This window comes from Gordionus sp. m RMFG-2023, chromosome 5 (genome assembly GCF_954871325.1).
Source record: "Gordionus sp. m RMFG-2023 chromosome 5, tfGorSpeb1-WG-v2, whole genome shotgun sequence".
NCBI lineage: Eukaryota > Metazoa > Nematomorpha > Gordioida > Chordodea > Parachordodidae > Gordionus > Gordionus sp. m RMFG-2023.
Genome location: NC_088779.1, coordinates 21472850 through 21500222, shown reverse-complemented (window position 1 = coordinate 21500222; position 27373 = coordinate 21472850). Strand labels below are relative to the sequence as shown.

The 27373-nt window shown below is 26.5% G+C and overlaps 1 protein-coding gene across 1 annotated transcript in view; it reads right to left on the bottom strand.

Annotated features, from left to right (window-relative positions):
- Positions 1-282: 282 nt before the first annotated feature.
- LOC135930241 (uncharacterized) overlaps positions 283-27373 on the bottom strand; it is a 31634-nt gene continuing 4543 nt past the window's right edge. Inside the window, exons 4-17 of the mRNA XM_065467024.1 lie at positions 11705-12063; positions 11420-11496; positions 11117-11233; positions 9893-9981; positions 9231-9357; positions 6608-6686; positions 6296-6501; positions 5911-6134; positions 4873-4935; positions 4707-4754; positions 3858-4003; positions 3223-3381; positions 2385-2682; positions 283-1956 (exon numbers count right to left, since the gene is read on the bottom strand). Coding sequence (XP_065323096.1) covers positions 1182-1956; positions 2385-2682; positions 3223-3381; positions 3858-4003; positions 4707-4754; positions 4873-4935; positions 5911-6134; positions 6296-6501; positions 6608-6686; positions 9231-9357; positions 9893-9981; positions 11117-11233; positions 11420-11496; positions 11705-12063 — 2767 coding nt within the window. The 3' untranslated portion in view covers positions 283-1181. The remainder of the gene's footprint in view (positions 1957-2384; positions 2683-3222; positions 3382-3857; positions 4004-4706; positions 4755-4872; positions 4936-5910; positions 6135-6295; positions 6502-6607; positions 6687-9230; positions 9358-9892; positions 9982-11116; positions 11234-11419; positions 11497-11704; positions 12064-27373) is intronic.

The following is a 27373-nucleotide window of genomic DNA, read 5'->3' as shown; positions in this document are numbered from 1 at the left end:
GGTTAAACAAAATTTATAGATTATTGGGCGGGCAGGTAAATTTTTATAAAAAATCATCTAAAAAAAAATTCAAAAATGAGTGGGCGGAATTTTTGACCTCTAATCGATACACTCCTAATAACTAGGAAAAAATATGCATAGAAAGTTGGGGATAACATTTTAAATTAGATTAAAAATAAACGAGTGGTGCATTTTAAACTTTCATTTTTTTTTATTAAATATATATACTAATAATAAATATAATATATTATTGATATTGTGACATTATAAGCCGATAATTAGATATAATCATTTTTATTAAAAAAGGTATATTTTTAAATTCCAAACAATTTTTAAAAAAAAAATTCATAAATAGAATTTACACAATTTTAATAGCGAAAATATAAAACTGCCTCTTTTATTATGCTAAATTATATATTATTAATTATTATGTTATAAAACTATATATTATTTATAATATTTATATTTTAGGTTTCGGTATTAAAGGACTCCAATCATTAGATACCACTTTTTTTTATAAAAAAATATATTTTTAATGGGTAATATCCAAAATGATTCCTTGATATCAGCAGATTCTAAGCATCTGCTAAATCATTAAATTAGTATGCAAACAAAAATGGGTGCAAAAAACATAGTTTTTGTTATTTAAAAAATGGGAATTATACATTATAAATGTAAAACTATTTGTACGCGATTTCAGTTTTTAAAATTAACGAAATGTTTATAGAAATCTGACTAAAATTATTTTTACCTTTTTTTTTAAATATATATATTTATTTGTAATATATTATTATATAAAAAATTTTAGTCACCGTAGTTTTAAATAATATTATATTATTAATTATTTCTTAAAAAAGAAATAAATCGTGTTAGTCTAATTTTACCGGATAACACGCCGTTTATAAAGCTTCTCAAGAGACCAGATATAAAAAACGATAAAAGCGAAAAAGATTAAAAAATATTTTTTGAATTCAAAACTTTTTGATTTTTTGGATAAAAAAATTTTCTATGAATAGAAGGAAACATCAAATGCGGGGAAAAACCCCCAGACCTAAAAAAAATGTAAATGAAAATTGAAATTTATAAAAAAAAATCTGATAAAACAAATATTTTTTTAAAGAATTGATCCCTATCATACATTTAGTATAAAATTATATCGGAAAAATCCTTTTTAGCCCTAATTATTCGATAACGCAACTAGAATTATATCTGTTGATGTAAGAAAAACAGGAAGGAGGGTTAGTCATAAATTTCGAAAAATCATTAGAGTTCGATTTCTTAAGATCTACTTTGACAGAAGCGGCAGGTTTAAATGTATTAAGGCCGTTGTTAGATCTTTGTAACCTTCGTAGCCTATGCATATTGGCGTAAAATGCGTCTATATTTAGCACCCGAGGTTTCCCGTTGTTAGTTTGCCTTCCAGGGGTGTAATAATTTTTATAACCATTGGTGAGAACTTTCGAAGTGTCTCTACAAATTTTATTTGTCGCGTTATGATTGCCATCGCCTTTGCCATGGTTATGATGCGTTATAAAATCTAAGGACCGCATTGTATCCTTAAGTCTGTCTATTGTTAGGTTCGATTTTCGCCCCCTAAAATAATTATTTTGCGCAGCGAGAGAGGGAATATAGTATAAATTATCGAAATTTCGGTTAAGATGATCGAATTGATGTTCTTCCAGAGTGCTGAGTGAATCCAAAGAGCTAGTCGATTTAGATACATGTTTATCGAGGTTGTCACTTTGGGAGGTAAACAGAATAGAGGCCAGGCCCATAGAATGGTAATTAGCTTTGTAGTTTTTAGAAGGAGGAGCGAGACACATTGATGTTATGGCGGAATGTGAATCGATGGCATCATTGTCGGTGTATTTGTAACTTTTATCATTCTTGAGCGTTAGCAGCGAAGAATTTAAAAATGATTTGCGTGGTCTGGCTAGAGCCTGGAAATTCTTAGAGCTAAAATATTGTTAACAATTTTTATATAAGGTTATTATTAGTGTTGTTAAACTGCTGGATTAGAGCCGATTTTAAAAACGCTGAGCTCAATAAATTTAGAAAAATATAAAGATTTTGCTGATAGATAACACAAAGATTTGGACATCTGTCAGCGATATTTCAAGGCATCGGGATAAAATATTGAGTTAGCCATTTTATAAAATCAGCTCAAAAAGAGCCGTTTAACAACATGTCAAATACTTTAAAAAAACGTAATAAACAACTAAAACATTAAATTCAAAACACTTTTTAAAATGAAATAATCTTTCCCTTCTTTTTTCCCTCTTTCCATCAACAAATTATAAAATTTTATTCCGTTTATATACATATTCGGCCTTTTGTTTTAAATACCCATTTTTATTTAAAAAATTATCATTAAAAAAATTAACTCAAATGTTTGCTTGAGAAAGGCTTCCCTTTCTTCCTTAATATGAGTATTGAGCCAAATATGGGTATAATGTTTTTGTTCAGTCAGGTCGGTGAGGGAAAACGAAGAGTTCAAGGGCAAAGAAACGCGATTCAAAATGCCTTTCTTTAAAGAATCGTCGTGGAAATGGTCATTATTCATGATTTGAAGTTGATTATCTATCCTATTCTTATGCGGTTTATTGTCTTTATGGCCTGGTGGAGTGAGCGGAGTCAAGGAATTGGAGGCCAAGGTTTTCCATTTGGAAAGTGTGATGGATCCTATAACAAAAAATTATGATGTGATCTATATAATAAAGATGGAGGATAAGGTAAATTTATTCAAGCACTCAAATACTTTTTAGAAAAGAGGGAGTTTGTTTTTGTCATTTAGAACGATATATAAATTTTAGAAATAAATGTGTTTCAATTGCCTCAAATATTTTCCTATCAGATAATGTACAATAATAATAAAAATCGATCTGTATATACGCATCACATTTTTTGGGGGAGGGCCTCCTTTGATAGTGAGATTTGATCGTATTTTAGCCCACTTTACGTCAAAATGGACGATATCATTATTCATAAAAATTTATTAATATGAATTTATATGCAAGTATATTATTCAATTTTTGTATTTATTTAATATAACAAATAATTCCAAGTAACTATTTAACAATATTTAAGATATAATCTTAATTTATGGCTATTAAATAAGTCAATCTGAAAATTGGGCGAATTTACGATCAAGGTTAGGCAAATTATTTTTTTAATTAGTATTTTTTTTTTCAAAAAAGGAGTAAAAATACACATACTGTTTACCTTCCAAAGATTTAACTAATTTCAGTTTGCGCAGGTAACTCATTTTTTTTGAGTTTCCAACTAGCTTTTCAACGGGTTTAAGGTGAGCAAATTTATTGTCGTATTCCGAAGCTGATTTTTTGACCATTTTATTGTGCGTGATATAATTATTATCTGCGGCTAATAATTTTTGAATTATGTTATATAAATAAATAGGAAGCTAAAATGTAAAAAAATAAATAAAAATAATGGATATTATAAGTATAGTTTTTAAACATGCTTAAATTTCAAAGACAGCCGCTCATAAATAAATACCAACCAATTTCAGCACACCCTCATATATACTGAATGGGATCATGCCACCTAGTTAAAATTGTAACAATCATATTTTATCACAAATGTATACTTTTGAAGGGAGTTTTTTAAAAATTGTAATAAGGGTTAAAAAACTAAGAATTTGACCAAGGTTGACTTTAATAATCAGGCGATAAACTGAAAAACATCTAGAAATGCAATATTTATAATTATATGGGCTGTCATTAAATGAAATTTGAATTGTTAATACTTAAACATTTTCGAACAAAAATTCCTTGTAAATAAATTTTTATCGATTGTTATAAATAATATATTATAATAAGAGGTAGTAGTTATAAAACATTTATGGTCACAAAAATCTTCAGATGCGTTTGATAAAGCTTGACAAGATATAGAAGAGGAAGACTGTGACAATGTGCTGTCATAAGTAAAATCAAGATACCTAGGGATCACCGGTTGATTGAAATTGTCGGAGTTTGGTAAGAGACTTTGGACATTTCGTTTTGGGAGGCAAAGTGTTTTTTAAAAAACAATTAAGAATTTATAAATATGGAGGTGAATTTTATATATTCAGACCTGCAAGTCCAGAACAAAGTCAACTGGGTATTATAAGAACCAGGCTATAAATATTATAAAAATTATAAGCCCGGGCTTTTACAAAATCCAGGCCAGGACAATTTAAAATTTTTTTATCTCAATTAATCAGTTAGAAAAATATATAAAATGGAATATTTAATAATCATTTACTACTCATACTTACAATTTCCCTTTGAAATAAGTTACAAGATATAGCCAAAATCTTAAAAATTCCAGCATATTAAAAATACTGGGCCGTGTTTGAAACTATTTTTTTTCAAATCCAGCGCTAGGTCTAAATTACTAACCTAGACAAGGATCTCTGGTATTTTATCATATGCCTCATATGTTAAATATATTTGAAAGGATATGAATAGTATTAATATAATTGGCTAGTAGTGTTGTTAAAAACCTCGATGAAATCGGCTAAAGATTTCCGCCAAATAATAAATAAATATCTAAGCTTCATGATTTGGCCAGAATAGAATCAACCCTTCCTCATTAAATTTTAAGGGCTATAGTTAATACCATTTCGGCTAATATCTTGATTTAACCGCTTTTAAAAAAAATAAGCGAAATAGACGTTTTAAACAAAATAATAGTAATTTTTTTACTTATTAAATTTGTAACTTTGACGCAGTGGAATTCTGTTGATGGAAGACCTATCAGAGTTTATTTTTTTAGAGTAATAAGCATGTTAACAATATTACTTTAAATGGAAGACTTTAACAAAAATTTGCAACATTTAAAATATATGTTATATATATATTATAAATTTACTCATATCCACTTTCTGCTATAAAATTGAGCGTTTCTTGATTGGGTGATGATGACTCGAAAGGCCTAAGAACAAATTAAATAAAAAATATACTAGTATATACCTAGACCTGCAGGCCTAGCCCTAAGCCAGGCCTAAAAAATTTTTTAAAAAAAATACCCGAGCCAGGTCGTGTATTTTAAAACCAAATATTTTAAATTTTATTATTAGCTATAAAAATTAAATACATTTTTAAAAAACCGGGCAGGGCCTAAAAATATAAAACCCGAAATTTTAATTTAAAAAAAAATCCGGGTCGGGCTGTGCAAATGGTACCTCTGCAGGTCTCCGATATATATATATATTATATAGGAAACTAATTGATCTAAGTGCAGTAGTTGGAAATGTTAAAATAAAGAAAAGTTACATTTATAAGATTTCAGACTGCTAAAATGCGAGGGGGGGGGGGGGTTAACGAGATTGTTCAAGGCAGTTTATATTCAAAAATTTAAATCTACATGTTATTCATAAATTTTGCTTGGTGCTTCTTTGACCATGAAAAGAGACAGAAAAACAAAGGTTTCAGTTGTCAAGACGCCGTACTTGCCTTGCGCATATCTTAGTTCGAATCACAATCACGCCAATGTTTTTAAAAAAGAAATTGATATTGGATGTGAAGTTCACCATAAACAAAATAAGCTGATAACTGGTCAATTACTTTTTAAAGACGCAGATTTCTGTTTGATTACACCAAAATACAGATATGGGATAGGTTTAGATTTAAATTATAAATAAATGGCTGTTATATTACCGACCTTTTTATATTGACCAAATTAAAATAAAAAACATTTTGACCACTCAAATTTTGGACGTTGTTTAACAAATTGTATTTTTTTCTAAAATCTACCAGATATTTGAGCCTTTACCGGTAAATCTTAAGTATTGGGGTCTCGCCGGTTCTATAAAAAAGACTATAAATTGCGCTCTTTTAATTCTGCTTCAAAGGGTATCCAAGTCATTACCCGAAGTTTCCATTATTTATATAACAATTATTATCGTACATGTTACAATCTACGTGAGTGGATGATGCGTTTCTATCGGCATCGTTGCCAAACATTTCAACTTCATTTTTCGAGGAATTTATCAGTGAGCAATAAAAGCAGCAGGCTTTCGATTGGTCGTTCAATGTATTGGGATCGGTATGTAATGTTTCGTTCCTGGCGTTTTCCTGAATAATGTGTAGCATGGAAGCGGCTTCCTTGTATCGAATCTGCATGTCCAATAACTTTGAATTGTTTTTCAATGAATATTATTATAAAACTATTTAAAATGAAAGCTAAATATATGGTATCACCTTATTTGCAAGTAATTAAAAATAACCATTTTCCTCCACTTTTATGCCTCTCAATTCTCATAAATAAAATAATTTTTTAAAAAAATCTAAACCTGTTTGTTGAGATCTATTTGGTAGTTTTCCGATAATATAAGTTTACACTTGAGTTCTTCCATATTTTTGCTCATAACTTTCTTTTCGTGCTTGGAAATTTCTAAATCTTTGATCAAGGAATCCAATTCTTCCCTTTGCTCTGCCGCGAAATTGTCTTTTGTTTCTAGATCAGCTAATAGCGTTTGAACTTTGGCATTCCATTCGTCTTTTTTTTTTTTAAAAAACTGGTTAAATAAAAAGATATAAATGGAAACACATAATATTTAAAGTAATATATTTTTACAAGAATCTATTTTTAAAAAATGCTTTACTGAATTGCTGGACGAAATCATCGACCAATTCCAACTCTCTATTTTCAAAATCGTTTACCGTACCGCCTAACTTGCGAGTCTGATGGTTAAAAAATAATATGTATACCCCGTAAAATTCATATTTTAACTAGAGTGATGAAACCTGTAAAGTATTCGAGTAACGTTTCTTCAATAGAATTTCAAACCTTTCTGCCATCGGTGGTCAAAATTTACTTTTAGCTAAGATTGAGTCAGCCATTTTTAAAAATAGGCTAAATCGGGCCGTTTAAAAACAAAACTTAAAATAAAGTTATATTTTCTGAGGATATAGATCAATAATCGTATTTTATTAAATAAAATTAAATTTGCTTATTTAGGGTTCATTAAGAGAAAAAAAATGAAATTGTAAGAAATGTGTTCTTTTAAGGTTAATAAATGTTTTAAAAAAAATTTTGAGGGGGGTGGGGAGGGGGTGATAGTTGTTGCAGTGAACTATATCTTGATAACGTGATCATCGTTAAAAAAACTGATGATTAACACACTGATTGGAAAGAAAGTTCTGGCTAAAGGCACGAAGTAACATTATTTTTGAGGGGAATCCTAACTACCATGGAGCCTACCGCCTCCTCATGTATGTACACTTTTAAACGCTTTTTTATGAATGGAAAAACCGACCACATTCATTTAAATAAGACTATATGACATCCAAAAAGATCTAACTAAAGTGCATTGATCAACCAAAGATTAGTATGATGGGCGTATAAACCATAGATATTACTGTTTAGCAAAGAGAGAACACCGAAGCGAATGCCTTATCTCGAAACTTTGGATATAATACTACATAACAAATTGATAATGATTATATAGCACCATAAATTATATAGGGTTACCAAATTTAGAAAGAAAGAAACCCACAGACAAGGCAGAAAAAGATATCATATTACGTAAAGTGAAAATATTAAAAAAATAATGATAAACGTAACCAAGATAGCAAGCAAAATCGAGGAGTTACAAAGATAAAATTGAACAGGTGATAGTATTTTATTTTGGAACGAGAGTATAATCCCTTAAGATATCCAGATATCACGGCTTTTAAATCAATTCGAGACATTATGTATTGGTTTAAAATGAATAATATTGAAAATTTGATTAAGGGGGTCGGATGTCAAACATACCGAAATACCAGTATACTCTATTAAATTTCCGTCATAAATGTTAAGGAGTAGATTTGCTTTTATAAATTTGCCGATGGATTAAAAATGATCGACTAAAAAAGATAACAACAGACACTCCTGTAAAAAAATTAGAACGTTAATTTAACACGTATGAAATCCCACTAGTAATGGACAACGAACTGCAAATTAATCTCAAACAATTTTGCTCTCCTCTGCAGAAACTCAATCATTCAGCCCAAAAATACACCCTCTATCAGAAACAAATTTTTCGAAGAAAAGAGTAGAGATCAGCATGGGCAGACCTAACCCGGGCCGTGAACAATTTTTAAAGTTTTCGGCCAGAGTCGTATTTTTTTTGCTCGGAGAGTAAAATAATTTTGTACAATTTACCCAGCCTTCGGGTCAAAAAAATCAGTATTTCGCAAATGGCTAACAAGATAAAGATGACAGCAGCAACGGGTCGAATATCTAAAAATTATTTTGTCGGCGACTGATAATTTTTTTTTAAAAAAACAATAAATACCAAGCCTTTCATAACTCATACACGTTGTTACAAGCAAAAGTCGGGTATTCACAGATAAATCCACATCGAAAGGATGATACAAAGAAATAGTTGTAAAATAATGGAAAAACAATTGAAAACAGGCTGACCAAGAGAATGAGATAAACACTCCGAAATAGAAGAAGCAATGTTAACTGGAAAGGCTAGGAAATAATTAAACAAGTAACTCTTGGACTAAGTCCAATGTTTAGCAAGCTCTACGCCCGAACGAAGATACACCTATAAGAAGGTGAAATAAGCCCGAGGAAAATAATGAGATGTCGCATAAAATATATTATTATTCTTCTAGTGCATAGTGTTTAGAATGAACAATCGAGTCTGTTATATTATTATTCTTTTAAGTTAACTAATAATCTTGGATTACTATAAAAGTACTATGGCTTCAAATTTTTAAATATAAATATAATTGCAGTTCCTCGTTTTGGGAAAACAATTAACTATTGTATAATTATTTTTCTTTTATAATTTAAAATATTATGTATAAATTTTTGTAAATTTTTTTAATTAGAGATATTTTTATAAAAAATATTTCGTTAGATAATTTCCAAATTTTTTTTTTAAATTTGAAAAGTTTCAAAATTTGCAAATTTTTATGAAATCGTGTGTCAAATTTTTGAAATTTATAAAATTTTCTAGAATTATGTTTTGATGTTAGCTTTATTTATTTTCTAAAATTTCGAAAGTTTGTGAATTTATTTTTTAATATTTTTGACACAGGCTTAATAAAAAAATCATTCTTGTCAATAGTAATCCAGACATAGGAAAAAAAACTTTATTAGTAAAAATGGAACAAAAATTTGACGCTAAAGTAAATAAAGATGATTCATTATAAATTTTTGTCGGTCTATGAGAATGAGATAGTGCCAAGGCCCTACATTATTGACAAAAAATACCAAAAATAATTTACCTCGATTTGTAAATGTTCATTTTCCTTCTCCAATCTAGAGGTTTTTTCCTCCAAGAGTTTTAATGATTTATTGTAACATGGAGAAGCGTAGAGGCTATAATTCCTATCCATATTATTGTCAATCGGACTTTAAAAAATATAAATAGATTATTAGGATTAGGAAATTCATACAATTTTTCTAAAATCGAATATTACAACATATTAGAGGTAGGTGTGCCTCATAACTTGTGCTAAATATTTGAAATGACCGGGCCGGAATTTCGCAAAATTTATTTTAACACTTATAATTAAAGCATATTTGTGTCTTTTACTTTCATAAAAAAAATATTACTAGCAGGACTGGAATTTCGAAACTAGCACCCCCATAATATTTATATTCTTAATATAAATAATTCCGATGGGTTTTTTTAAATCCCTATACAAATAGAAGTGATGACATTGGCTTATTATCATCGGCATTGCCAAAATTTGCTCGCGTTGATTCTCGAAGAATTTTAAGTTTCGTATAACGTCTAACCATTATTTTTACTTTTTTTACAACCATTTAGAATAGTTAGGAGTTCAAAAAGAAGCAAACTATGATATTATTTTATCTACCCTGAAGTCGTCATTTTTAACTAGTGTCAAATCGTAATTTATGAATAAAATATTTGCCAAATTACCTATAAGTGGGTGATTGATCATTGTCGTCGGAAATGTATATCTGTAGCATCTTGTCCTTGCATTTTAGCTCGTATCTCAATTGTGATATCTGTATTATAAAAAGAATTTTTTCAGTATATAAATTTTTTTTTTCTATTATAAGAATTAGTTTATTTTGACGTAGTTATAAATAATATAGTAATTTTGCCTGAGATTTTTGAGTCACCTGTGATCTCATATAAAGAATGGTACTCTTTGACAAACTCAAGCTTATCAAAATTTGGGGAAAGTTTTTGAATTCCGAATAAAAAATTTCTTAATGCTAAAAAATTTAAATAGTTTCCGTTATAATGGTGAAACCTATATCTCCCAAAAATAAAATTACGGCGATGGTGCAGTCGTAAAAGTTAGTATAAAGATACTCATTATTAAAAAATTATCTATTATTATAGAATATATTCTATTAAATAATTTTCTACTAGGTGATAATATTTAAAGTTTTGGTATAATTAAATGCAAGCAAACATGTTTATATTTACAAATTAACAGTTTTAATCTTTCATTTAAAATTTTATATTTATATTTATGTTTAAAATTAAAATATAATATTTTTTTTAAAACAGGTAAGCGTTATCTATGTCAACTTTAACTATAGAATAAATATAATTGTGGTTAATTTTTCAACCCACTAACAAAACATGATTAAAAATGAAGGTATAACTATAAACATAATAATTAAACAATCAATTTTCTTTTGTTTTATACAAATGTGGTTTTTTAAAAAAAAAGAAATTAGTTTTATTTTTGTGCCCATACCCATATAGGGAACAATTTTTTGATTGCATAGGGTATTCCATCTTCCTTAGCAAATAGCCCCGTTTTCGCAAATATAATTTATTAAAAAAAGTATCTATTACCCTACATTCCCCACTCTGTCCATCCACGAAAATAAAAATATCATTAAAAGTAATAATCTTTAGTAAAATAAGGATGAATTAATATTTTTTTATAAAAAATAATGACTAAAATAAATATCTTTATAGAAAAAGGTCTACCGTGGAGTAAAAGTTAAAAAAATATTCATAACCCTTCACTAGGAAAAATTGTAGCAACATCTATGTGCCTTTACCTTAGATTCCAAATATAATGATCACTTGGTCCCTGTAGATCCTTTAAGATGGCATTATTGGACGCTTCAAAATATATATATTTCTAATTTTTGAATATAAAACGCGAAATCAAACCGTTTCATTTGCAATAATCAATTGCTCTTCTAATGTATCGTTTTGATTTTGCAGTTGCCTGATCCGAGCAATTAAAGTTTTGCCAATCTTAGCGGCCAGCTCCAAATCTCGTTCTTTCTGTAAATTTATGATAAATTATGACAAAAAATTATTCGGACAGTTTTCTTTCTTCCTTCCCTTCTTTCTTTATTTCTTTCATTTGAAGAAAATAGGCATTAACATTAATTTCTTTATGGGATGCATTTAATTTAAAAAGGGCGGATTAAAAACTCATTAAAAATATTATCCAAAAAATTAAAAAACTTCTTCGAGCAAATGCGCGACCGCTTCAAAATCGTTGTAAGTTGTCGTCATGCGTACACTTCTTTCGCCACTTAAACCTTACAATTAATTGTTAGGGTATGAAAATTAGCATAGTGATAATTGAATAAAAAATTAACATAAAAGGGTAATTAAAATTCAATTTTATCTTCTTTTTTTAAAAATGATAAATTTATGTTTTGGCCTGCAGGACAAAAAAATATATATTTTCTTTAAAAATAAAATTTAGATCTTATATAATAAATTAGATATTTTGTTTATTTTTACCGAATAAATTGAATGTTTCTTCCAAAAGGGTTGTATCGGAGAGGCCGAATAGTTGTATGTCAGATTCCTCAAAATTTTCCAAAATTTCGCAGTTCCCTTCTAAACTTTCGCAGCGTTGGAAATTCCTTTTTTCTATTCTTCCTCTTCTTCTTCCGCTTCCCGTCCTTTCCCTCGCTCTGAAAGACGAAGGAACGGGTGAGCTATCACGGGTAGAATCGTGAAATTTTTTACCCCTGTTGATGGCAGATGGGTTATTAGTATTGCTATTCGAAAAATCGCGGGTATCAAAGATGGAGTCGAAAGATTTTGTCTCCGAATCGATATCTGTCTCGGACGAATTGCTAAATCTTAGTTTGTATCTGAAATGGGAAAAAATTTGTTTCAAGTGAAAGAAAATCGTTTGAGAATGAATAAAAACAGTATTTTTCAATGAGAATTTAACTATTAATCCTTACAGATGTTAATAAAATATAAATACAAAATAGATATTATTAAGGGTAAGATGGAATATTTTGGTAAGGGCGATGGGTTCTCATGAATGAACTTGGATCAACATTCGAACTGGTAACAAATAAAAAAAATAATGATTATCGATAGTTATTGATTCAATCAATCTTTATAGGTTTTTTTTCCAAATTAAAAACATCTGACAAAATAAATTTTAGAAAAAAAATATATATCAGATATTAGATTTTCGAAATCGAAAATAATAAAATACGATAAAATGTCACATGAATCATATGATATTAATTTAAAGTTCTAACCTTACTGTGAAATAATTAGAAAATTGTACTATTGAATACCTAAAAATTCGAGATTTCAAAAAAAAATTATATATCACGAATTTACAATAAATTTACAATATGCGACATAATGTTATTACCCTTGAATCACGGAGATAAAGTACTTACTCTTTCAAAAAAAATATCAAGATTTGTATTTTTTTAATATAAAAATTTCAATCTACTTACATCAATTATTGTCAAATAGATGAATGTATAATAAAATCAAATATCATAATACTATGCGTATAATGAGGATTAAATTGAAAATTAATTAATTAATTTTTACAAATTTTTTTTTAAAAATATTATAAATTTAAATATTTTAAAATAATTATAATATAAAAAAAACTTATTTATTTATTATTTTCAAATTTTTTTTTTTAGAAATAATTTTCATTTATGACAATTATATTCTTTTTACCTTTTTATACTTATTATCTGTTAGGTAGGTGTCAGAGATAAGGTAATTTATTATGTAAATAAGAATATTTTGTTTATAATAAAAAAAGACATAAAAAAGATAAATTATAACGTTTCTAGGAACGTTTAAAAACGTAAAAAACATTTTTTTAATAAAAAGTAAAAAAAGATTGAAACATGTGGTTATAATATATTTTGTCTGCCAACAAAATAAGAATTATTTTATAGCCTTTTTAGGGATCAGCCAGAGTTTTAAAAAAAAAATCATAAGAAAACATGAAATATTTTTTTAGGAAAAAATCGCAAAAGAATGATGATATAACCGAGTAATGAAAAATGTGGCTTACACAGATAATTATAAAAGATATCTTTTTTATACAAAGAATGATTCGGAATTTTAAGTTAAAATTTGATCAAAGATAAATTGTTTGTGCTAGTGTTGTTAAACGGCGAGATGCCTATTTTAAATTAAGATTTAAGCCAAAATAATATTACGTAAGCCACGAGATTTCGTTAATAGATGTCCAAACTTTTCTGCCACCTATGAGCAAAATCTCCAGATCTGCATAATATTGGATTAACAATTTTAAATGAAGCCGTTTAACAACACCTGTTTGACGAGCCTCCTCAACAAAATGTATGAAGAAGAAAATTTAAAATTCTGGATCCACAGATGTATCCATGTTCAGCAGGTCCAGGGTTTGTAAAAAAAAAATTTCCTGGCCCGGATTTTTAAAATTGATCATAAAAAAGAATAATATTGTTAGCATTTTGTTGAATGGTTTCAAAGGGAAGTAGAAAATAAAATAATGATTAGTGATCTGCATCGGGCCTAATTTTTCAAGCCCGGCACGAAATTTTTTTAAATAGAGAAATTAATTTTTATAATTACTCAAAATAAAAGACATATGTTATATGTCGTTTAGTTTCAATAAATAAAATCAAATATTTTTATTTTACATAGAAAATTCAATATAAAATTGATAAATTTTAAAAAATTTCCAAGGTCCGACCCGACCCGGCCCGAATTTTTTTAAAAAATATTAGGCCCGGCCAGGCCCAAACCTGATTATTTAAAAAAAATAAGGCCCGCCGGACTCGGGCTGGGCCTAACTTTGCAAATCTCTAATAATGATATCATAGCATCGTTGAACTTATTGATTTTTTTTTAAAAAAATCTATTTAAAATATTAGATTGCGTCTAATCCTGAGCCCGCCAGGTTTTGCAGAAACCATATCTTGAATGCGCTGATGAAGTTATAGATTTAATTCTAAATTTTTTTTGGATGGAAACATAAATTTGTATTGATAGGTTACAAAATTTTATGGTCCTCTAGAAAAACCAAAATTTAAAATAAAATAATTTATATGAAGGAAATATAATTATTCTACCTAAATTTTTTTTAAAAATAATATAATAAATAGAAGAAAAAAAGATAGTTTGAGTTGACGAAATAAGTCATTTTAATTGAACAAAACACGAAACAAATTTCACATAAATAAATTTTTTTTTATATAATAAAAAAAACACATTATATATCATATTCGAGCAACGTCAAATTAACGACTTATTAGCAGAACCTACATTGAAAAATAATAATAAAATAAGTTTATTAACCGTTAAAAAACACTGAACAAAAGAGACATTTTTTCCCCCAATGTAATTAGATATTATTATATCAAATAAAGCTAATGATTAACCTTTCCGTTGTTTCAATCAATACATAACACTCTATAATAATTTATTAATATAATAAGTTTTTTTAAAAAAAATTCCACTAGTTTTAAAGGGTAAATGATTAAGTTTCATACAGTGTATATATTACTCACTATAAAGAATTTTATAGAATGCGGAGTAGATGTCGATGGGAATAAATTTTAGCATGAAAAGAATTGGTAAATATAAAATATATTATATTTTATAAATTTTTAGGATTTATAAATATAATTATTTATTTATTATTATATAAAAATCAAAAAAAAATTGAATTTAAAACTATTATAAAAATATCAGCTTCACCTTCCAAAATGTTATTTTATATTATTATTCCGCTTAATTTAATAGGGTTCGAATATCAGATTAAATTCTTCTTGATAAGAAGCCAAAAAATAAATTCAAAACCTGGAAATTATTTACAATTTAATAATTAATTTTAATTTGCATTTTAGGATTATTTTAGGATAATTTTAGTATTGCTAAAAAAAGTATTTTATAAATGCGTTAAATAGAAGGTAAGCGATTCGCCATTCTGTCAAATTTTTTACACAAATTTAGATTTAAAATATTAATTGATTTAAATTACAAAAAAATTAATTGATTTAAATTACAAAAAAATTAATTTCCAATTTATAACAAAAGCAATATTTTTTTCTAATTCCTATTGATTTCGTATCAAATGTATTTTTTATGTATTCGTTTTAAATGAATGAATGTCTAAAATATTCCGAACAAATTTTGAATATCATGTTTAACCTCTTTTCCATAGTTAACACAAATTTGTGGCGAAATTTACAAACGCTGTATTTATTCTCCGCAGCGAATTCGCACTGCGTTGAAACAGGGTGTTAGCTATAAAATCGAGACGAAGTTTATAAAATATGCTGCTTTTGTGTATTTTTACATAGTTCGCCACGAATTCGCGCTAACTGTAAATGCAGGGTATGAATAAAATTATAACATGGTTTCTCATTGGTGGGCGTCACCAATCTAATTTTTCATATTTTTCAACCTTTGAAAGACATCTTTACAAATATAAATCCGTATATTCGAACTCGTTTAAATTTTTCTTATTTTTAACCTCCATATTCACGGAGAGCGCATTAAAGATGAAAAGGAGGTTTCGCTGAATAGAAAACTTTTCCTAAAGTTGAGATCTATTGTAGCGATGTTAAACGGCTAATTCAATATTTTAGCCAAAATAATATTACACAAGAAGCCTAGAGATTTTACTCGTAGATCAAAAGTTAGGACATCCATTAACAAAATTTCTAAGCCTATGTAATATTATTTTGGCTAAAATTTTAATTTAAAAAGGCTATAGAGCCATTTAACAATACTAATCTATAGGGTCTATGGAATAACTATGGTTGGGCTTAATATACAGGCACGAGCCCTAGAAAATTTGCCAGGCATCGAGGCGCGTAATTTATCTATGCTGTTCCAAAGTTGGGCTATATTTAAGAATGACCGTTTTTGCTTAAAAACTAAATTTATCCGTTTTTTAGCCAACTAAGACATCGTGTTAAGCTTCGTTTAAGACTCGTAATTTTCATAATACTTAAACACGCTATGGTTTAGTGATAAATTAAACATCGCTTGAATGGTGTCATAAGGTATTTCGCGGTTATTATAAATGAGACCTTATCAGCATTGAATAGTCAAGTTTTTTTCCCCAGGGATATCCAGGCCAGATATAGAGCTTTAATTTGTAAATTAAAGATAAATTCAGATATCGTTTTTTTAAGGAATTCCTGTGAAATAAAGGAAATAAAGTAAAGATTATTGAATTGGGATTTTTAAAACAAAATATTCTTAAATAGGAATCAATGAAACGATTACTTTTTAAAGTATTATATTATACAAAGGCGTTTCAACATTGTTATAGTTACAATAATAATAATTTTAAAATATTAAGTGATAATTATCGTATTAAAATTAATATTTTTATTATTAACATTAAGACGCAAACTTCAATATAGAAACTTTCAAATGACTGAGAATTCGTATCTCGATTGTTTATAATCATTACTTATGGAAGCGTGATTTAAATTTAATGAAATAGTTGTGATCGATAAAAAAAAATATTTGATTTTTATACTATAATATGGTAGCTTAAGGAATATTTGGTTAAGTTTGTTTTTTTTCTCTATTCAAAAGTTTGAATGGTAAAACTAACATAAAATATAAAAAGGATATAAAAAAAATTTATCGATTTGATTCATGCGAATGTAAATATTAATGATAGTCAATATTCAGGAAGAGTATAAAGTATACTTAGGCATAATAATATGATAAAGAAATTCTCTTGTGTAATAATCGTGATAATCATATCGACGCAACGATACGATTAGTGGTATTAAAGTTACTTTTGAAAAGTAACTTGTAGTTATATTTTAAAATTGCATCAAAAGATAACTTACCGTTACATTTTTTTTCATATTAACTAGTTAAGTCACATTTTTCGTAACTGTCCTTCTCCGTAATTTTATTTTTCACTGAAAGTCTCTTTTTCATATCTTTATATACTAAAAAAATTTTATTAATTGTCATTCAATACTCTCGGTAATATATTAACAATTACAACAATAAATTATAGTATATAAATGTCATATTATTTAAGATAATTTAACGATTATTCCTAAACTGTTTTAAAGGGAACCATGATTGAGCTTGAACATAAATAAAAACAAAGGCATTAGTCGCATTTTGCATTTAAAAATTTATTAAATTATTTCTTTTTTGTATAATCATAACAGTACTATCGATAGTAATTGATTAATTACTTATTGGGGGAAAAACGATTAACCAGATGTGTTATTATATTGGAAAAGAAAGGCTTTATAGCAGCACTTAAACGAATATAAATAATCATTTTTAAATTCAGAAACCGATTAAAAGGGTAAGTAATCTGTATATAAATTTGAAAATGTTTTATGATTTATATTAGAAGGTTAAATTATTGTGTTTTTTAAAAGTTAAATCAATATTTAGAACTGAAACCTCTTTAAAGCAGGGATGTGAACCCGAACCCTGACCCTCGTATTTTGGCTGAACCCGAATCTGAACCCTTTTTAAAAGTGGAGGGTCCAAGGGTTCTAGGTGTCATAAAAATTTCTAAAAATAAAAATATTTTTTTAAAAAATAATATAAATATTTTAAAATTTTATTAACTTTTTTTGTGGAATCATTTATTTTATTTCGCGTTTTTCTTTCAATTTCCTTCCTGGACTTCCATTTTATTTAGAGATTGATATCATTAGTGTAGGTAATAATATTTCATTATGTAAATTTTTTAATAGGCTATGTTATAAAAATACGTTGATTATTTTTAAAGTGAATTGTGTAATAATATTTTAATTTAAATGATAATGCACAACACGTTGGTCCTCAATTTGTATGATGCTAGAACGATTATTAAGTTTGAAAGATTTCTATAATGATTTTATTATAGGAGCATGTGAAGTCATTTTGTCGGAAAATGATTGGTGCCAAATAAATGACCTTAGTAGTGTATTAGTTCCTTTAAAAATAACAAGATTACAATCAGAACAATTATGTTTATTTGATTTTTATGGCAAGATGCCGATTAGATTTACAAAAATTTACAGTCCATTTTATACGAAATATTAGAAAACATGAAAATTCGAGAGCAATAAAATTTGCAAAATAGTGTTGTATACGCTTCTATATATGTAGGCCCTCGATTAGTGATCTGCATCGGGCCTAATTTTTCAAGCCCGGCCCGAAATTTTTTAAAAAAACCGACCCGGCCCGGCCCGAATTTATTTAAATATAGAAATTAATTTTTATAATTAATCAAAATAAAAGGCATATGTTATATGTCGTTTAGTTGCATATTTTTATTTTACATAAAAAATTCAAAATAAATGATAAATTTAGATTTATTTTAAAAAATTTCCAAGGTCCGACCCGACCCGGCTCGATATTTTTAAAAAATATTAGGCCCGGCCCGAACTTGATTATTTTAAATAGAATTAGGTCCGAGCCCGGCCCAAGCCCGTTCGGGCCGGGCCTGACTTTACAGATCTCTACCCTCGATATCAAGTTTTATTGAGTATTGAGCAAAAACAAATGGCTAAAGACCATCTTAAGGATTTATGGCATACGCAAAACTCCATTATTTACAATATATTGGAGGTTACGACATTATCTACTGGTTGTAGTGATAATAATAATAATGTTAGCAACATTGATGGTCTTAAAATTTTACTTTTGAAAAAAATATCAAATTATCAACAGATAGAAAGGAGTATCAAAAAATAGTAAAGTTCTCAGAAGTTAAGAGAATAAATATGATATAAATATTTTAAAATTCTGGGAAGAAAATTCTTCAATATATCCAGAATTATATATCTTATCTAGAATTTTCATGAATGTACTGGCGACATAAATACAATAATTTTATAAAGATAACTATCTATTTAGTAAGAGTAGAACGTGTATTTTCATCTTTGAAAGATATATTGTCTACTTTACGTGGAAATCTCAAGAATGATATTTTAGAAGATATTATGATTGTGCGATTGAATAAAACATTTAAAATACAAATTATTTCATTTTTAAATTTTCCATTTGTAAATTATGAATATGTATATATTGAAGTATTATAATAATAAATGAAAGAAAAAAAATCTTATTTTGAGTCATTATTTTTATGTTCCCCGAACCCTGGACCCGGATCCTTTTCAAATTTATTCCTTACCCGAACCCGGACCCTTTTTTTGTCGAAGGGTTCACATCCCTGCTTTAAAGCCTAGATTTCAAACTCTGCCTAAAACTTATCATATATGTCCATACATTTATCTTCCATTGAGAAATCTCCTCCCAATTAAAGGTTCACTATAATCAGCTGAATTACCATATATAATTTGAATTAAAGCATTCATTTTACCTTTTTACCTTGGGTAAAGGTAATCTGGAATTTTATTTAACTATTTTTTATTTTATTGTGGTATATATATATATATATTAAGCCTAAGATCTGGCGGCTCTTTTAACCCTAATTTAATTCAAAAATTATAAAAAAATTTTTAATAAAATAAGCCCTCTTGCGAGATAAATATTATCGATTTCCTATTATAATTTTTTTTTCTAAATGTTATTATATTAACTGTTATAATAACTTGTTTTTTTTGTATTTAAATAATTATTTTTATAAGTTATAAATTTGAATAAGATTTTATTAGTATACAGTTAAATAATTTGAATATTTATTTTTGTCGAAATCTTGGATTATTATGGTATAGTAATTTAATATTAGTATGTATTTGAATATTTAATTAAATTATTAACTATTAACTTCGAATGTTTTAATTTTTGAATATTGATGCTTTTAAAATTTTTAATAATGTTTTAATTTTTTTTAGAATATGAAAAAAGAAAATATTTTATCATGGTAGATGCTGATTAGAAATGGATAGATTGTCAACAGGTTTCAGGTTTAACGACAAAAGAAGCTTTGACGAAAATAAAAGATTTTGCAGGTAAATATGGATTAATGGAAACTTAGGTATCGGATGGAGGTCCTGCGTTTAAAGGTAAAGTTTTTGACAAATTTTGTGATAGATGGAAGGTTAAACATATATTATCGCCATCACATTACTCGAGGAGTAATGGGCAAGCCGAGAGAATGGTAGCTATTGTTAAAAGCCGGCTAAAGAAAGAAAAATATGGAGGAAAATGGTGGTTATTGTTATTAACTTACAACAACTCTAAGACAGCCAAAGGAAAGTCATCTGCTGATATATTTTTAGGTAGGAAAACAAGAACTGAATTAGATTTTTTGAAGGAAAAAATAAAGAAGCAAGAAAGTCCATATAATAATAAATTTAAAATTGGAAGCTTAGTGTGGTACTTATTTTTGATGGTCCAATAAAATGGGGAAAGGGTGTGGTAAAGAAAAATTTAGGAAGAAATGGAGTAGAGGTAGAAATTGAAGGACAAAGAGGAACCTGGATAAGGCACCTTAAACAAGTAAGACCTAGAAGCATAGGGCTATAAATGGATATTAGATATAATTATATTAGAATTATCAGAAGGAATAAATTGATGATAGACCTAATTATGAGAATCATAATTTCTGATGAAATTAAATTGATGATAGACATAATTATGACATAATTTATAAAGGAATAAATTGATGATAGACCTAATTATGAGAATCATAATTTATAAAGGAATAAATTGATGATAGACATAATTATGAGAATCATAATTGATAAAGGAATATTTTGATGATAGACCTAATTATGAGAATCATAATTTCTGATGGAATGAAATTGATGATAGACATAATTATGAGAATCATAATTTATAAAGGAATAAATTTATGAGAATCATAATTTCTGATGGAATGAAATTGATGATAAACATAATTATGAGAAACATAATTTATAAAGGAATAAAATGATTACGTGAATTATAATTTTGATAGAATAAAATGGATTATAAAAGGTCATAAAGATTCACTAGAAGATTGAGGAATATAAATATATTTACATAGTAATTTTTTTTTATATGGCTTCCTATTTCAAAATAGGAAATAAAATTATAAAGATTGAGATTAGAGAAGTAGATGGGTCGATGGAATCAAACAAATGGGTAGAAACCGCAAGAATAGAAGCACAACAACGATATGGTGAATTGCTCCAGGAAATGCCAGAGACAACGTTATGAACGAAGAACTGATCAGTTTTGTATCAAGAAGGGCAGGTTAGAATGCTGGTCTTGTGGAATGCACAAGCGTCCCACGGCAATTATAATATCTGATAATAATGCAATGTTATCGGTGCAGGAAGAGGGGGAACCAGCTAAAAACGCGGTAGAAAATAAAATTTAAGGGGGATGATGTTGTAATAACTTGTTTTTTTTGTATTTAAATAATTATTTTTATAAGTTATAAATTTGAATAAAATTTTATTTGTACAGTTAAATAATTTGAATATTTATTTTTGTCGAAATCTTGGATTATTATGGTATAGCAATTTAATATTAGTATGTATTTGAATATTTAATTAAATTATTATACTACGAACTTCGAATGTTTTAATTTTTGAATATTGATGCTTTTAAAATTTGTCAGATTAAATAAATTATGAACTTAGAATGTTTTAATTTTTTTTTGAATATTAATCCTTATAATTTTAGAAATTATATAAAGACGAAAAATTTTATAAAAAGATGATCATTTTGTTTTCCCATTTTTTTTGAAATATATACCAATAAAGAAGAAAAATATTAAGGGTAAATTATTATTTTAATTTGTATCTTTATTTTTAGATATTACACTGCAATAACCTCTACAATCTCTCTACTAATTATTATTTTTAATTGTAATTATTATTTAATTGTAACATTAACATTATTAGATTAAATTAAATATAATGATTAATTAATTTGTAATACCTTTTAAATATAACCAGAAATTTATGACTTGTTTATATATAAGAAAAGTAATCATAACGTAATATATAGAAGTATATAAATAATGTATACATTGCAGAAATAAAGTTACACTATATTAGAAACTTGCAGCCTAGGTTAACCTAGGTATTTGATGATAAAATCATATTTCCCTAAAGTCAATTCAAAGCTTAGAAATTAATTAATAACTTACAAAAAATTTTAAAACACAACAAAATATTTTTAAATTGATCATTTTTTAAAAAATATACTCGTAATAAAAAATTTGCTATAAATTATAAATGCAAAAGATAATAATTAAAAAATAAATAATGCCATCTTGCGAAATAAATATTATCGAATTTTCATTATAACTACTTTAAATATAATAACAATCTAATTACATAAAACTATCTATTTACTAGATTAAATGAAACAATTTATTTTCTTTCATTTCTTCACTCTTTTTATTTATTTATTTTAAATTCCTTTTTTTCTGTGACTTTTCCTAATTCTTTCATTTATATATAAAAAAAATTTTAGGCTATTATTTTGTATATTTTTTCCATTTACATTTACGAAATGAATTAGTGAGGGCTATGTTGCACTTATAGGTATTGAGTTATTTTCAAGCATTGCGTTATTTAACTCAGCGTTATTACAGCTAATTCAGTTTTAAAAACTAATTTAAGATAAAACTAAAATAGTATAATTTTTTTTAAATAATATTTAAGAAAAATAAAATATCTTTTTATCGAATTGGCTATTATTTTTATAAATCGTATCGCATATTTTTTATCAACTATTCCAACATATGTTTTACAAATTTTATCATAGCGTTATCATCATAACACTCCATATTTATAAATTTGTATCAATTTATTGGCTTTTTTTTGTAATAACGCTTCGTTAAATAAATAAATGCGGCCTTACGTTTAATAAATCGTTATTATTATTGATAAAATGTTATTATAAATTATATGCAGTGTTGTTAAAGTAGTGCGCTACTTTTTTCAGTAGCGGTACATTTAGCGCCCTATTTTATAAAAAAAATAGCGATAGCGGTAGCTAGATACTAATATATACACATAAAATTTAAAAAAAAATTTCAATTTTATAATTAATTTTAAAATCATAATCTTTTTATTTAATTTAATTTTGAAATTTATATTTAAAAATATGAAATAAATCTAGTTTTCTGAATAATTAAAATTTCGACAATTGAGATTGATATTGTTGAAGATAATACTGCTACAAATCATACCGACAGCATAATTTCTTTGAAAATATGGATAATATAAATTTTCCTTTCCCTAAATTTAGAAAATACTTTAATATTGATAAAAAATAATTAGTACTGCCATTGCTGCAAGATTTGTCATAAGATTTTTGAGAAAACATTTAAATAAAGGTAATCATCCCAATCCTTAATTTCTAAAATAAAATATCAATCAAAGCTGTAACATGGTTAAAATTAACCACTATTTATTTATATGTTCATAAATGTTATCTAAATCACTAAAAACATGCTAAAATACTCATTCCTATATTTTATTTATGTACTATTATTATTCTAACGATTACGTTATAATTTTAGACTATTCACACCTCAAATTTTAGAGAGATTGAAAAATATCTCAAAAGATTTGGGGTAATGGAAGAAGATACATCCACTTCTAAATCAAATTTAATTCAAACAAAATTGATCAATTTGAATTTATCAACACCAGGTGTATTCAAAAATTGGCTGACAAAGTCATAATGAATTTTATAATCGATACTATTCAACCATTATCCTTAATGGATAATGTTTTTTTATCAAAATGATAAACATTTTTTCTCTACGTACCAAGATATTTTGCCGGCAGACATTAATGGCAAGAATTTTGGATAATTTTTTTAAATAAATTTATTTTTAAAATCTTTATTTACCTAAATTAAATTTTGAAATTTAATATTTTATTAAATATTAAATGAATCTAAATCTCGGATAAATCTATTTTACTTCAAAAACGAATTATTTATCAAATTTTGATAAATTTAAAAGGATATTCTTCTTTTCTTATAATTAATATAATCATTTTATATAAATTAGATTTCCAGATCTATATGATGATGATAACGTATTAGTTGCTATAGTTCACCCTAGTTTTAAGTTAAATTGGCTATATATTAATTTGACAAGGGTAACTTGATAGGCTGATGGTAACGTTAAAAAATGTGATACCTATCCGGGATACCATAACAAGATGAAAAACGATTCCTTCTATAAATGATTGTTTTGAAATAAATAATAATAATATTATTGAACTTCTAAATGCGTTTAAATCTAAAAATACTCATACAAATATTTTTGATGATTTTTTTATATAAAAAATGTGTTTATTAAATTTAATACTGCATTGCTCTCAAGTGCTAGTGATGAACGATTATTTAGTATTGGGAATGACGGTATCGAAATGTTATTATTATTAAAGTATAAATAAATTTATGTTTAAAAGAAATTATAGTCATATTTGTATACTAATATTTTTTTTATGGAAATAAAGTTACCTAAAAAATATTTAAACAAAAATTCAAGATTAGCTTAAAAAGTTGTAACTACCTTTTTTTAAAGTAGCTAATAGCGGGCTACTCATTTAAACGGTAGCAGTAGTGATAGCGCTACTTTTAAAAGCAGCTTTTAACAACACTGGTTACTTGTATATTTTATTTTTATATAGTATAATAAATAAATATCTTATACTTTATCGTTTGGCATCAAATTTATATATAATATAAACAAAAAATTGTACATCATTAACATTACCAAACGATTAATCTCTCTCTACATTACCAAACGATTAATTAATTTCTCTCATAAACGTAAGCAAAATAAGATTTCTTAATTTATATAAAAAAATAATAATATTATAAATTAAGCTTTTTTTTAAATTAATAAATAATGTTAAAAATAAAGCTATTTATCTTTTTTAAATGCGAATTTCACTTTTTGATGGACTCATTATTTTCCTTTTCGATCGAACTTTTTCTTAAGCCTTTGATATTTCTCCTATTTTATCGGACCTTTACATTTTCAGATTTTCTTTTTTCGGTAAGGACTCATTTATATAGTAAAGGCGTTATGTTCAGGCGGTGATGGTGAGTTATATATAAAATTAATTCAATAGATGGGTATCATTTATAAATATGAAGCATTCTCATCGTTTCGCTCATTATTTATAAATTATACCTATTTATTGGCTTAATTTTGCAAATAACGGAGCGTTAAATACCACACCGTTTAAACAAAACGCGTCTACTATAAATGAGGCGTAAGAAATTATTTTCTTGTGTCTTTTTTGAAATAGTAAACTATTTAAATTATTTGATTCGTATATTTGGGTAATAAAGTAATTATCATTATCTAAAAGTAGATTTTGAACTTGAGCGCGGGTGGCCTTTCGTTCATTTGGCCAATGTGGCTAGTTTAATACAAATCCTAACTATAAGCTCAATTGTCTCGTCTCTTTTAGTCGAGTGAATGTGAAATGTGTTTTCGATGCCCAAGTTTTTATACCTCCATTATAACGTACAATTTATAAGGAAGATCATGAAGATATTTAATATATTTAGATGTAATCATTATTTAATAATGATATTGATAAAATGTGTTAGTATAAAAAATAACGTTCACAACTGCGAACGGATCAGGAAAAGAACATTAAAATTTTTTTGGTCAGAACAAGAAAGAAAAAGTTTATCAAAATCGGACGTCCTCCCGAGTAGAATCCAAAAGATTTACGTTACATATAAATTAATACATATTGTAATTTAAAATAAATATAATAGTTTAGTAATTAGTGTAGATATCTTTTCTGAGCTATAGAGCTAATCTATACACATTACTGTTTATTATTTTAAACTCCAATTATTCTATCATTTACATTATTTTTCTAAAAAAAATTTTTTACCTCACGAATCATAAATTAAATGAAATTATCTATATTTTTTCTTTTACCTCTTCTGTTATCTTCTTCACATTTATTTAAACTTTAATCTTTATTTTCAACTTTTTTAAGAATTATTTAACCTAAAATACAACTTAATTGTTTAATATATAATATAATAAAAATTAATTATTATTCTCTTATTATTCTTGCACAACTCATTTAAAATTAAATTTGTTAAAATTGTAATAAATTAAAAAATTATTACACACCATATTACAATAGAAGTTCTCACTTTTTCTATTATTTATCTAACCTTATCTATAACACAACTTAAAAATACCCTTTTTTCACCTTTATTTAAAATTAGATACCTTTTACAAATTTCACCTTTATACTTTAAGTTTTGAAAAAAATAACTTTCTCTCTTATTACAATTATTTATTTTAATTTTGTTTTCTCTCTCATAATACTTTCTAAATTATTCGTTTTCCTTTTCCAGTGATCTTGTTTCTTTCTAATATTCAACCTTCTAAAAATAATCACATTTCATAAATATAACTGGTAATGATGCATAGCGTTGTACGTTATTTTATTTTATCTGTTTTTTTTAAATATTAGATAGTGTCGTAATTTTATCCTTATATACAAAAAAAATTGTTGTTTTAGAATAGAGCCTTTAGCCTAGTGGGTGAATTTGGTAGGTGCGTGTATCACTATTTCGATAGTTTTGGGTTCAAATTCAGCAAGGACAAGATTTTCTGAAACTATATAGAATATCGGAGGCGAATGCATGATCAAGAAAAAATCCTGAATCGCGAGGTTATTGACGAAAGAAATCGCAACGCGAATTAGATTTAACCATTTTAATTCCAGAATTCGAAATGCTCTTCAAAATTATAAAATCTTAAAAAATGTTTGATCTCAAGATTTTTTTGAGAATGCTCAAACAGGACTTTTAATTAAATTTTACCTTAAAATTCCACTATTTTTTTGTAAAAAAAACTTGTGATTATAATTCATGATTTGAAAATCACAAAAAAATATTTTTGCTCAAAATCTTGGTTAAAAAAAATCCACAAAAAAAATGTTTGAAAATATTTATCAAACTTTAAAAAATATTTATTGATTCAAATTTGGGGAAGGGGGCAATCAACATTTTGCAGTTGTACCCTCTTCCATGTCATCAGGCGTCCATCAATAGCCACAGAATAAAATCATTTAAACATTATGAGTGTAACATTTAGTAAATACATCTCTATTTTCATAAACTTATTTAGATATAATTCAAAAAATATTAGTTCATCCAAAGAGGGTGATGAGACTAATTCCTATAATTTTGAAATCTAATAAATATAACATGCCTAAGGGAATAATAATTAACATTTCAAGC